Source organism: Coloeus monedula (assembly GCF_965178545.1).
Source record: "Coloeus monedula genome assembly, chromosome: 5".
In the NCBI taxonomy this organism is placed as follows: domain Eukaryota; kingdom Metazoa; phylum Chordata; class Aves; order Passeriformes; family Corvidae; genus Coloeus; species Coloeus monedula.
In genome coordinates, this window is record NC_138785.1 from 72,908,645 (window position 1) to 72,921,481 (window position 12,837).

Genomic DNA, 12,837 nt, shown 5'->3' on the forward strand with positions numbered 1-12,837 from the left:
CGGTGAGTCCTGGAAGGGGACATGTAGAGCCGCCTAAGATGTTAGGACAGACAGCTGGGCTTGTGTTCCCTGTGGCAGAAATGTTTGGGATGAAGTAGGGTTCTGTCCTGCCTCCAAAAGCAGCAGTGTTTCTCCCCAAGCCCTTACACTGCTCTCAACCAGAAGCTGGTGGCTCAGTCACCTCTCCAGGTCCCAATCTGGGTCATCTTCTCACATTCCCAGTCCTCAGAAAAGCACCGACCACATCCCAAGAGCCCACAAGTGAGGTGGGAAGGAAGGAAGGAGCAGGGCTACCCAGACCTCGTGCCCCACAGACCCTCAGAAAACCTCCCTGAGGTCAGGCATTACTTTTTGCCCCTCTGCAACTCGACCCAGCCTCCAGAAAACACCTCTGACTAGAGATGAGAGGATTGGCTCCCAGTTTCATCCTTTGACTCCCCAAAATTGGTTCTTTGTACGAGGAGAGGAGAGCCAGTGCCAAAGGAAGTGCTGCCACCAGCGGTGCTGGATCAGCTGACACCTGGCAGACATTCAGCTTCCCCTTCCAGATGTCAACCTAAGGCTCGACCCCTTGGAACAAGAAAGATGAGCCTTGTGGCAGCTGCAAGCATCTAAGGGCCTAAATAAGCAGAGAATTTTAGTCTTTTCCTCACACCTTTTGGAAGTCCTGAATACTCCCAGCACTCCCAAGGGCAGGAAGCCCCAAGCCCTCAGGGACTACTTCCTGAAGAGGCTGGAACTCTCCAGAAGGTCTCTCCCTAATACCCTACACACATGCTATTTTAGGGGAAAACACAGGGCAGGGAGTTGGAACTCGATTATCTTTAAAGTATTTTCCAACTAAAATTATTCCATTATTCTATTTCTCCCAAATCAGCAGAGAAGCTGGGACTTCACTGCCCTTCAACTGTCCCTTTGTCAGTGCAGTATCTCCAAGATCTCGATCACCTTTGAGGCAGATGATCCAAGTTGAGGCAGATGATCCAAGTTTCCAAATGCCACCATTTAATCTTGCTTCAAATGAAAAAAAAACCCAATCTTTGCACTAAAAGATGTGTCTGCCAGAGCCATCCAACATTTGCCTGATGCTCCTTGGCTGGATGTCTCCAAAGGGATCCAACACCCACGCACGATCCCCACTCCAGAAAAAGACAAGCAAATACACCTGCCAGGCTGTATGACAGGAAAACATCGTGAAAGAACTTGAAAAACAAGGAGCCACCCAGAACAGTCACTGATGACAATGTGGAGTTGATTATTTACTGCCTGACTATCTCAAACATCTACAGGATTTAAAAACACGGAGCCTGCTCCCAGGACAAGATTACACAACCACCACACCAGATTGTTTTTACATCACACTTCAGCTACATGGATTTTGTATCACCCATGTCAGGTTTTCAGCCACCCCTGCACTGCAGCTCTCCCTCCAATAAGGTGTGTGCACAAAAAAGTCAAACGATACTTGCCACTCTCTTCAAAGAAGTATCCATTTCTTGACATCGCTGCTGGTGGAGACTCTGGAGAAGACAGAAAAAACGAAACATGAGAATCATCAAGATGCTGAATGTCTTCACTTTCCAGCAGAAAACCAGGCCCAAAATACTGCATGCATCAGATTCTCCTGAATGTGGTAAATGTAACCTTTTGCTTATTGATGTCATAATATTTACCAGAACTTTCCTTTACAGCCACAGGCAGTACTTGAATAAAAGCCTCAGACATCCTGGGCTGGGACCACAAAAGAAAAAGACTAAAGATCAGGATGAGTCTGATCATTTCAGGGATTTACCAAACTTGAACAAGTATGTCAGCAATAATACATGCTGAGCATCTGAAAGGTTTTTGTAAAAATACAAGCCATAATGAAGCCCAATTGTACCTTGTGCTCAGATAAAAAGAACCAGTCTGATGTAGAAAAAACAACTCAATTTCAATGAAAATGGGGATTCACTTCTCATCCTGCTCCTCCTAATCATTAGGATAACCCCCAAACAGTGCTTGGCACTTGAAGATAAGCCCCAGAACACTCCAGCCTTCCTTGGCCCACTTCCTGAGCTGGGGTCCTGCAGCCAGCACCATCTGCACCAACAGGGGCTGGTGAGGAAGCCACAAACGGGAAATGATGCTGAGCAAGAGCGAATCCACCAACACAACAGCAGCAGGGATGTATCCCCATCATTTATCAGGGAACAAGGGGTTTGGTAGCGAGTCAGTTCTGCAATTCACTGCTGGCAAAGTGGGTACTGAACATTTCTTTGTGAGATAACAGAGCACAGCAGCACCTGCTCTCAGGTGCAATCAAAGCCTGGTGCCCAAACCCAGCCTGGCTGTTCTGAACACTGACAAAAGGTGACAGCTCAGCCTGCATGGACACAGGCAGCAGCTCCCCTGTACAGGTGCATGGCCCATTTTACAGTGAGTAACAGAGCTCTTGATTTCAAGCCCTGAGCAGGAGTCACCCAAGCAGCCCTTTGGAAACCTGGTGCTCAATGCTGCTGCCTCTTCACACACTTCTTCCCAGCCAAAATGCAATCAGAAAGAGGAATAGGTTTGCTCTGTCTTTCCCCACTTCATTAGGCTAATCAAACATTACCTACGCAAGCCTGGGATGAATTTGGGCCAACAAGGAAAGAGGTTTTGCCTGCCTTATTGTTCTACAGATTAGGCTTCCTGCTTTTCCTTTGAGGTATGACACTGTTTCCCAAAGACCCTTTCTCTGCCCCCTAACTTTCGGCTTCCAGGTTGCAGGCTCTTTATTCCCTTGTACAGTGTGCCATGTTTGCAGGCCTCGCAATTCCTCCTGCTCCCCCGGGAGCCTTTTGTGCACATGACGGATGCAAAGTCACGCCACTGACAGCAGCACCTCCCAGCCCTGTCACTTGTCACCACCCAGACCTTCCAGTGCAGACAGGTTCCTGAAGGGATACCCTGATGGCCATTAAAAAAAAAGGAGCCAACACATAAACCAGAGGGCAATCCAAGTGTCTGGTCCAAGGGAGAAACACAATGTTCCAAAGTTCATCCCAGAACAATGGGCCGGAGGAACAAACGGCACCGAACTGTGGCCAAGGGGCACCCATTACACGAGTCAATTGTTTCCCTCCACCTGGAAGGGAAGGAGAAGATCCATCCCGACTGATTAGCATGTTAATGATCAAAGGAAAGTTTTTAAAGAGGCTCTTATTGTGCAATGATTGCATTTACGTATTTCAGGGAAACAAACAAAATACGCCTCAGCAGGCGGATTACCCAAGGAACCCACATTCCCACCAGGATGGTTTATCCATTTCTCACTCCTCTTATGGCTTTCTGAGGGAGCCTGCAGCAACATGTTCATCCTTCACTGGGCTAAATGAGACACTCTGCTTTTCCTTCAACTGAACACAGCTACTTCTGTGGGTTGATGCTGTCTAATGATGGGGAATTGGTTGGTTTCTTCCAACTGCACCATTGCCTGGGTTGGCATCACCTCTTTATGGGAGACTGGTTTGGTCCCTGCTTGGACCAGGCATGAAAAGGGCAAGGCTGGGGTGTTACAGCAGGCAGTGCCATTTCATTAGGTGCTACTGGTTCCTCTGAGTCACTAATGAGCCACAATCCCCCCGGCAATATGCTCGGGTAATTACGGTGAAGGTGCTGTTTTTTTCAGATGAGTCATAAACCAGAGGTCTTAACCTTGTAATTAAAGATGCAATGGCACGTTTGGGGGGGGAAAAAAAGTCAGGCGTTCACCCTACTATGTCCTGGCGAAAATCCAGCCCTGGTAATTTGTCTTCTCCCAACATAATGCTGTCCCACAGCACCAACCCAATTCAGACTTCCAAACAGCCTTGTTGGCGCCTTTGGAAAAGCTGTTACATCCCCCACGGAAGGGGCACATTGACGTCAGGAACCTGTGTGTGGCGTGCCCAGGAGGTAAAAGGTGATGGGTGTTTACACAGGTCCAGACACAGGCAGGGAGCCATGGGAGAAGCTGAAAGGTCAGGGATCAGCAGCACAAGTGGAGGTAGGAAGGGTAAGTTGGGAGCTACGGCATCTGCACCTCTGAGGCACTAAAGAATACAACATTCATCCGATTTTTCGTACAATAATTTGGGTTGAAAGGGATTTCTGAAGGTCTTCTCCACATTCCCTGCCATGGGCAGGGATATCTGTAACTAGATCAGGCTGCTCAGCACCCCATCCAGCCTGATCTTGAGTATTTCCTGCCCTGGGGTGTCCACCAAATCTCTGGGTAACTTGGTCCAGTATTTCACTACCATCATTGCAAAGAGTTTCTTCCTTGTATCTAATCTAAACCTCTTTTCATTTAAAACCATCACCCCTTGTCTTATCCCAACAAGCCCTTCTAAAAAGTCAGTCCTCATCTTTCTTAAAGGCCACCTTTAAGCATAAAATGTCACAGGGAGGTCACCCTAGAACCTCCTCTTCTCCAGGCTGAACAACCCCAAGTTTTTAACTGTGCAGAACAAACCAGACAGATCTTAGGGGCAATCCAATTAATCTCTTCCCTCCTTACACCCCAGTCCCTTTCTCCCTGTATTCCCCCAGTCAGGAGCAAGCATTCCTTACGCTGAGGGATGCTACCTAAGGACAAGGCCAGCTGGCTCGTGTGGAAGTGCAGGCTCAGGAGCAGCCAGCAACACAAACACATCAGCAGGCTCCACCTGCTCCCCTCTCCCAGCGCTTACGGGATTTCACATGCAAGGTCTCGGCTCCTTGGCCGGGTTTCGCTGCGGATGGGAGCGATGGGTTTGGGTTGTGCAGAACTGACAGCAAGGCTGAGCCCTGTCTGCTCCAGCAGCCGCTGCCTGACGCACACACCAACCTTGCATTTCCTCTCCCCACCTCACCTCCACTCCTGAAATTAAAAAGAGTTCAACCAAGGGCCAGTTATGAAACACCGCAGTGATCGATGCAATTGTTGGGCTTAGGGAAGCCTGGGCAGGAGTACAAGTCTCCAAATTCATTAGGTATCAACATGATAATGCTCCAGGGTTTGCCTGAAGTTGCAGAAGTGTTTCCATGAAGGATAAATCTTCCTCCAGCCTGCAAAGTGCAGGGGCTCAGGGGTTCCCCCTCTCCACAGCCTCGGATCCACCAAACCCATGCTGCCCGTTCTTTCACCCAGGTTTTCTTACAAAGACTTCAACAATTAAAGAAAAAATCCAAGCAAAGAAATTGTAGCAAGACAAAGTCTTCTAGAGACAAAGCTGGAAAGCACTACCCCAAGGAGCAAAGATGCACAGCGCAACAACTCATTCCTGTGCCTCTGGTATCTCTCAGAGAGGTCCTGCCCTCACTCTCCAGACACTTTCTCACCCATCATCTACAAGGACAACCAGACTCTCCAATTGCTGTCCCTATCCAAAGGCAGAACAAGGTGACACCTTCCACTACGTGCCCAAAAGCACATGGTACAGCTCTTAAGCAGCACTCTTCTTTTCTAAAAGTTAATTTACTCCAGAAAGTAACTTCCTACTGCCACCCCACCTTATTCCCTGCAGGGATGTCTGTTCGATGAGACTAAATTGGAGAGGCACATGGTGTTACCACTTCCTTCCTTTCTCAAAAGGAAAATGTCTGAGCTTTCTGAGAGCTGAATTCAGAGGTGAAGAGCTGAAGTGCTGCAAAAGAGAAAACAAAGCTGCTTTTTCTAGACTCAAGGATACAACTGAAGATTTCATGGCTAAGCCGAGCTGAGGCAAATGCAGTGACCCCAAGAGCCACCAAGGCAGAGGAATATCAGAGAATCACAGAATGGTTTGAGCTGGGAGCTCAAAGACCATCCAGTTCAACGCTCTGCCATGGCCAGGGACACCTTCCACCAGACCTAGATATGACATTTATTTTTTAAGTGGTAGCAGAGTCAAGTTTGCTGTTCTTGTCTAAAGTGCTTGGTTTTAGGACTGGGATGAAAACAGCTGATCCGCCAAGGGAAGCACCAGGCAAGAAGTGGGTATATTTCCTGATTTCTTACATTCTTATCATTTTTACATTTACATTGAACAACAAAGCCCTGCCATGCCATCCTCCATTATTAAATTCCTGTGGGCACCATGTCTCCAATCTAATAACCCATTTTGACTCCCTTGCTTTAAAGTTAGCAATAAGTTCTCTTGAGCCTTGCAATACTGGAGGATTATGAATAAAAACACATTCTCGGGATACTTGGGTAACTCAATTACAAATGTTCTGTGCTGGCATCTTCCAAGTAAACAGCCCTTTGCAGCACAAGCCTTATGTTGAAGTGAAACACAGCTCTGCAAAAGCTTTCTACAAGTACTACCACAGCCTTCAGCTTCTATGATTCCTCTCTCGTAAATCTCTTAACAGTTCTGGTGCCTTGATATTTAATTGGAGTTTACTTTGAGACAACACCAGTTTGAAAGAGGTACTGGGGAAACACTTTTTTATTTACAGGCCCTTTCATATTGGCAGTTCCTGGGTTGTCTCTGAACATGAGCAGCTCATACACCTGGAGAATTCAGTTGCTCCAGAAGTTCTGGTGAGAAAAACATCGGCATTTTCATTATCTTTTACTCACGGTGTGCTTCAATATCCCAATTTCATAGAACAGTTTGGGTCAGCAGGGACTTAGTCCATCTTGTTCCAACCCCATCTAGTTCCAACCCCATATTCCAACACCTTCCACTATCCCAGGCTGCTCCAAGCCCCATCCAACCTCCAGGGATGGGACAGCCACAGCTTCTTCAACAACCTCAATTTCCACCATTTTTTGCTGGAGCTCTGAGGACATTTCTCAGATTCATCAGCACATGCAATGTCTTGCCTCGAAGCTGATAAAACAAAACACGTCAGACTCCAAGCAGGAAGTTACCACAAAAATCACTTGTTTGTGCTGAGAAAGCCTTTAGACTTTCCCCATTTCCTTCCAGGAAGAATTAGTAATTACTGCAACAGACTGAACTGCCCAGTCAGACAACTGGGCAGAAATGGGATGGGTAACTGGAAAAAAATCCACCTCCCAGAAGACATGCAGGGCTTTAGCTTTGCAGCAAGGACTTGGCCACTTCCAGCTGGCTCCAGGAGTTTGCTAGTCAATGTCCACCACCACCACCATTAAATGTAAAATGGGGAATGTTACACTTAAGTTGCATCCCCTCAAACAGATCCAGGGACAGTTCCAGCTTGGACAAATTTATGGTCTCATCCAAGGCTTCAAACTGGGGGAAGATGATGCAGCTTCCCCTATCCAAGGCTGCACCAGACCTGGTGTTAAATACTAAACCCAGATCTCTTCTTATTCTTTGCTCTCTCCACCCCAGCATGAATTAACATCCCAGGACAAAGGGATTCCTGCGCAAGGGATCTGGAAGCTGCACTCAGGTTCCTGCAGTTTGGGGCAATGGCAGAGTCACCATTTATGTGCTTTAAATACCCCACAGCTAAATGGTGCTGCTCCCCTTCTCCACCCAAAGTCAGCAGAAGCAGAGACTTAAGAGAAAATCCCACACACAAGAAACAATACCTCAGGGGAAACCTGTAGGAGAGGAGGAATTTTTTAATTATATGGAGCATTGATTGAAATTGGGTTTAAAAATCTCTGTGTGCAGCAAGAGCTCAACTGTAGGAGGACAAGGAAGCCTCCAACTCCTTTGATAATACAACAGCATCACAGCAGAATAGGACAGGAGCTTGACAGGCAGCAAATCTGATCACAGACGAGACAATCAGCTCCAAATATGCCAGTATTACAGTTTTTCTCCCACAGAGCCTCTCCTGTGCCCATAAAACAAGAGATTCTGGGAGTTTTCAGGAAGAACCAAGCAGCGCAGGCTGTTGGTGGAGACATTCCCTGCAAATCGTTTAAAACCACCCAAGTCAGCAAGAATTAACAGACAGCAGCAAGCAAAAAGCTATTCTGCATCAAGTTGCCACTTCTCATTTCTATCTACACTTTCAGCAGCTGATTCCTTCCCGCAGCTTCACCTAATTCAGCTGGAAAAGCCTGGTGAAAGCCCAGCTCCTGCTGGCACAGAGATTGGAATATGCCCCCGTGCTGCTGTTCTGGGCAATCACAATTGACAGACAGGACAAGAGCTGGAGATTTGACTTGTTTTTCTCCATGCCTAGAGAGATGTGACCAAAAAAAAAAAAAAAAGGAAAGAAAATAACCACAGAAGTCAGGGTTTCCAAACTGATCACTGTAATTCGAGGAGGTGTAGGATGAGTAAGGGATACTTGTTAATACCTGGGCAGGAAAGTGCCTGGTAAATGGTGTCTGATGCTGCCAAGCCCAAACACAGACCTCTCCCCAAAAAAGCATCCATAAAGGCAAAGGAAAACATCAAAGACAAAATTCAAGAGGGGCAAAAAGACCTTTTGTAAGTCATTAAATGAAGAATATCATCACTGGAAGTCCCAGGGAGTTTTTTCTTGAAGGGCTGAGTCAAGATCAACGAAAGGACTCTTCTTGGGCACAGCTTTACAGCCTTTCCCTTTGTCAGCGCAGACACATCCACCCCCAGGAGAGCCTGAGGGGGATCATCCCTCCCTTCCCAAGGCACAGCAGAGCCCTGTCCCTCCCCAGCTCATCCCTTCTCCAGCTCAGTGCCAAGGCTGCAGGGAAGGGCTCTGGAAGGCCAGACAGGCACCAGCTGAGGTCCTGCTCCCCCTGGTTCCAGCCACGACAGATGTCAAAATATCTTCCCAATACTGTTCCCTACACCAGGAGAGAGTGGGCAGTGCCCCACAGTGCCAGCTCAGGGCATGCTGCAGCTGGTACCCACAGGGAGGGCAGCTCCCCTCTGCCTGCACCTGCTGCCCCTCACCTTCCTCACCTCATCCTCCTCCTGATGAGCTTGAAAAACACAGCCCCTGAAGGAAAAAAGCACAGCACACCTGGAGATTTAACACAGGCAGCACAAGGGTGCACCAGCAGGGGCTGGCATCATCACTGGGCAATAAACCAGGGATATTTACTGCAGGCTTTTACCTAAATGGGTTGATTAAAACATCGTCTGCATGCAAATATCTACAAGAAATCAACTCAGGAGGTCTTGAAAACAGTTTAGGAGATAGCCATGCCCCAGAAAGATTTACATCTACTCTGAAGCTCTTCACCTCAGGAAACTTTTAGAAGATGAAGTGTTGCTCAGAGCAGACATCGAGGAGGAAGGTGCTTTTAAGCAACCCAATTTGATGGCAAATTATTGCTCTAGTCCAGAGACTCAGCCCTATGTATAAACACCTCCTCTAGCAAACCTTACGGGAGAGAATGTTTCTGTGAAGTAATTCATTAAAACTGCCTTTATATTTAACACGCCCCTCTTGCCACAGAACTGCATTGATGTGTTGCTTATTCCCCTATGCCCCTACCAGAAGTATCCCCAAAGGATTTTCACCCTTTGCTTCCCACAAGGGTTTCACTCCCCCAAATCCCCGTTTTTAGGACTCAGAGGTCTGGATTATCCAAACTAAACATCACACCCCTTGGACGTGTCCCATTCCTGTGATTTTTGGAGAACACAAACCAGCTCTCTGTCATTCCTAGAGCTATCCCAACTCACTTGGATGTAAGCTTTGCTCCATGGGTCTGTCTAAACAGTGTCCTCCATCACTGTGGGATGACATCCCAGTCCTGGTCCAGGCAGGAAAACACAACTTTATGTCTTTGAGGCTCATCAGGCACTCAAGGCTCAAATCATGGATTGTATGCAAGGAGCTGGATATTCTTCTGAGGATGGAAATGGTGTGGGGAGGTCTCAGGTTATGCCACGGGTCACTGTGGTAAATGAAACCCCAGAACTAATTTTCCCAGTGGCTGGTTGGGAAAATAAAGCATCATATTGAAGGGATAAAGCAGGAAGCATCCTCCTGCCTGCTCCCTCCCAGGCAAACACACACCCACACACAGGCTCAGGGATCAGACGTGGCTGTTTTCAAAGCCTTTTCCTCACTGCCTTGAACAATTCCCCTCCTCAGCTTCCTCCTGAACACCCACTGCAATAAAACCAGCTAATAAAGAGTCACTGAGCAGTGACAGCTCCCAGAGACTTCCCCCCCACCCCAAAAAAGAAAGGTGTCTGGATTTAGCAGGAGCACCACGTTACCCAGGTTGACTCATCACAATTGAGCCCACCCAAGCAATTAATATCCGAGGCTGCCTCCCAGAGGTGAGCTGCAAGAGGAAGCGACCCTGCACACCCAGAGTCAGGCAGATGCTTTCCCAACGGGATCTCCACTCCTCATCCACTGGATTTCTTGGCCAGCATTTCGCAGGTGAGCAGGACAATTTCAGCAGCAAGGGAAAAACAACACTTTGGGATTTGGCTGTTGGACTATTTGGGCTATTTTCCCTTTTTTTTTACAGGTTGAAGGGAGAGGTTTTGTTTTGTTGGACCCTCTAAAAAAGTGATTTAAGACTTGCAAGGGTTTCTTGCGTAAGTGCTACACGGGGAGGAGAGACAGCAAATACCTCCAGAGATCCCACAAGCTGGCAAAGGCCCAAGATCAGGCCAGTTGAGGCTCTTCAGTAGACTCTTCCTGATACATTTAAATAATTTAGAAAGCATTAACTCTTACTGACAGCTTCTCAGGCAGCTCTTTCCCTTGCAGGGCCCTATCAGAAGCCTCATCACTCTTAATCCAAAAGAAAATGAGATACTGCAACAGCCCCAAACCTTGGTCAGGGTTGAAGATGGATTTTAAAAGATGCCTGAGGGATTTTTCTCTGCTGAAATGCCTTCCTTGTACAGGCAGGTCTTCCAGGGGCCATCACCTGCCACTCATCTGCAGTGGCACTGTGTAAACCGTTCAAAAATGGTTAAGAGACAGTCTGACAACATTTCACTGACTTGGGGCTGCTCAGAGGGTGGGAGCTGCTCCCTGCAGGGGTTTAAATGTGCAAATACTGTAAAAATTAAGCAGCAGGGTGGGTATAAGCCCTTCTTGGGGGTTTAGAAGAGATGCTGCAGCACCACCAGTCTCACACTGGAACATCCCTCCCTCCTCCAGGGTACCAGGGTCATGTTTTGGAACAAAGTGAATTTCTAGAAAGTTTTTTCCCCCTCTATCTTATCACCACCAGAAATGAAAACAGCTGCTGAGAAGGCAGCAGTGGCTGAGCCAAGCTTTTACAGCAAAGTTGTTCCTGCACCCCTTCCCACCCCCCACCCCCCCAAAAAAAAAGCACTGGATGGAACAGATCTAACCCACAAAAAAGCAGAAGTCAGGCCAAACCCAAGGTCTATACTGGAAACAGAAGCAGAGCAGTGAACCCAGCCACCTGATCACCAAACACGTTTTCAGTTGTGCTTCTAATCAAGAGTCAGAAAGAAAAACCTCCCTCTGCCACGAAAAGCAAGAGCAGCCCAAAGGGTACCCAAATGGCCACAGAGCTGCACTCTGCAGCCTCATCCATCCCCCCACAAATAGGGTCTGCAATTCCCACCAGGCTCAGCAGGATAACACAAACCACCCCATGCAGTTTCCCATGTTTAGGAGCCATAAAACAACACCAGTGACAACAACAACAACAACACAGGTGGGGGGAGAGGCAGCAGCACCAGATCCCATTTTGCTGTCCATCATCAATCCAAAATTAAAATGCCCCAGTCCAGTGATGAAATAATTGCAGACTGACACTCCATGAGATAATGTTATTCATTAGGATGATGTTTATGGTTCATCTACAAGGCTTCCATGGCTACAGCACCAGGGATGATGTTTGGGAGCATTTCAGACACACTACATCCATGATTTTGTCTTCACTCAGCACTGCACTTCCCCCAAGTGAAACAGCTCTATGTAAAGCTCACTGACAGGCTGGGAGGATGTTTTGCCATTAATTAAGAGAAAAACCAGAACAGGGAAGCTCTTCTGTGCTCATCTCCCCATGCATACCTTGAAACTAAATTCAAGCCCCGGCAGCCAGCAGCACTCTGGTTAATTTAAATGGAATTCAAAAGGCATTCTCCATCCTTAAACACAGAGACATCCAGCACAGGCAATAGATATCATCACTAAGCAGAGCAAAGCCCATAGAAAATACATCAAGCCCTGCCTTACTTTAGTGAATTAAATAATTCAAGAGCTGGCAGAGCTGCTTTTTTAGATTTCCTGACCAAATGCATCACCCAGCAACAGCACTGCTTCAGTTTGGGGGGGGGGGGGTTTAAGACCACAACTTACCTGCACTACTTCTTCAAGAGAGAGATGCCTCTGCTCCCCTCAGGGCTGCTCCCCCCGAGCCACCAGCACTTGTCCCCAAAGGCCACTCGCTCAGGTGGCCAAGGCAGCGCCGGCTCCTGCTTTTTCACTGGCTCCAATATTAATCCATCCAGAGCATCTTTGTCCCTCACTTCCAATTGGCGAGCGGCGGATGGGTGGAGTGAGAGTGCGACCCATTAGCTCCCAGATGGACACCTCCAGCCCAGCTCTGCCAACCCCACACCTGGGCAGCACCTCTGCACATGACACCACTGCCCCAGCCAAGGATTTGGGCTGCCTCCTCCTCCAGCCACCCAGATCCCACCACCTCTCGGAGCTGTTTGCCTCTAAGAGCAAAAACAGAGTAGTTAAAGCGACCCAGCGCTCCGGAGCCGGAGAGTTTTGCTGGATGCCAGATGGAGAAAGCTCCTGTGCCTCCTTAAAAAAGAAAAAAAGCTCTGTGCCAGCCAGGCTCAACTGAAGTGAGAAGATGCTGTACCTTACAGAGAGAAGTACAGGGAAAGCCAGAGGATGAAAAAAAGGAGGGAGGGAAAAAAAACCTGCTGCTGAGAGGGAGATAGAGCAAATTCCTTAAAGATACAGCTGCCGTGCCTGCCGGGCTCTGGTGTTTCATCCAGCTCAGCTACACAGCAGCAGCAG

General features: G+C 47.9%; 1 protein-coding gene across 7 annotated transcripts in view; it reads right to left on the reverse strand.

The window, feature by feature from the left end:
* The window catches only part of SLC4A11 (solute carrier family 4 member 11), a gene marked incomplete at its 3' end in the record, with an annotated part of 94,641 nt that overhangs the window by 75,732 nt on the left and 6,072 nt on the right, over nucleotides 1-12,837 (reverse strand). For 6 of the 7 annotated variants that reach the window (XR_014226410.1, XM_082281954.1, XM_082281953.1 and 3 more), the window contains exon 2: nucleotides 1,470-1,520. Coding sequence is in view for 6 of the 7 variants with exons in the window: in XM_082281954.1 (XP_082138080.1) it covers nucleotides 1,470-1,520 (51 nt within the window). Of the gene's footprint in view, nucleotides 1-1,469; nucleotides 1,521-12,159; nucleotides 12,202-12,837 lie in introns of those variants that run through there. The other variant, XM_082281955.1, reaches the window with a different exon arrangement.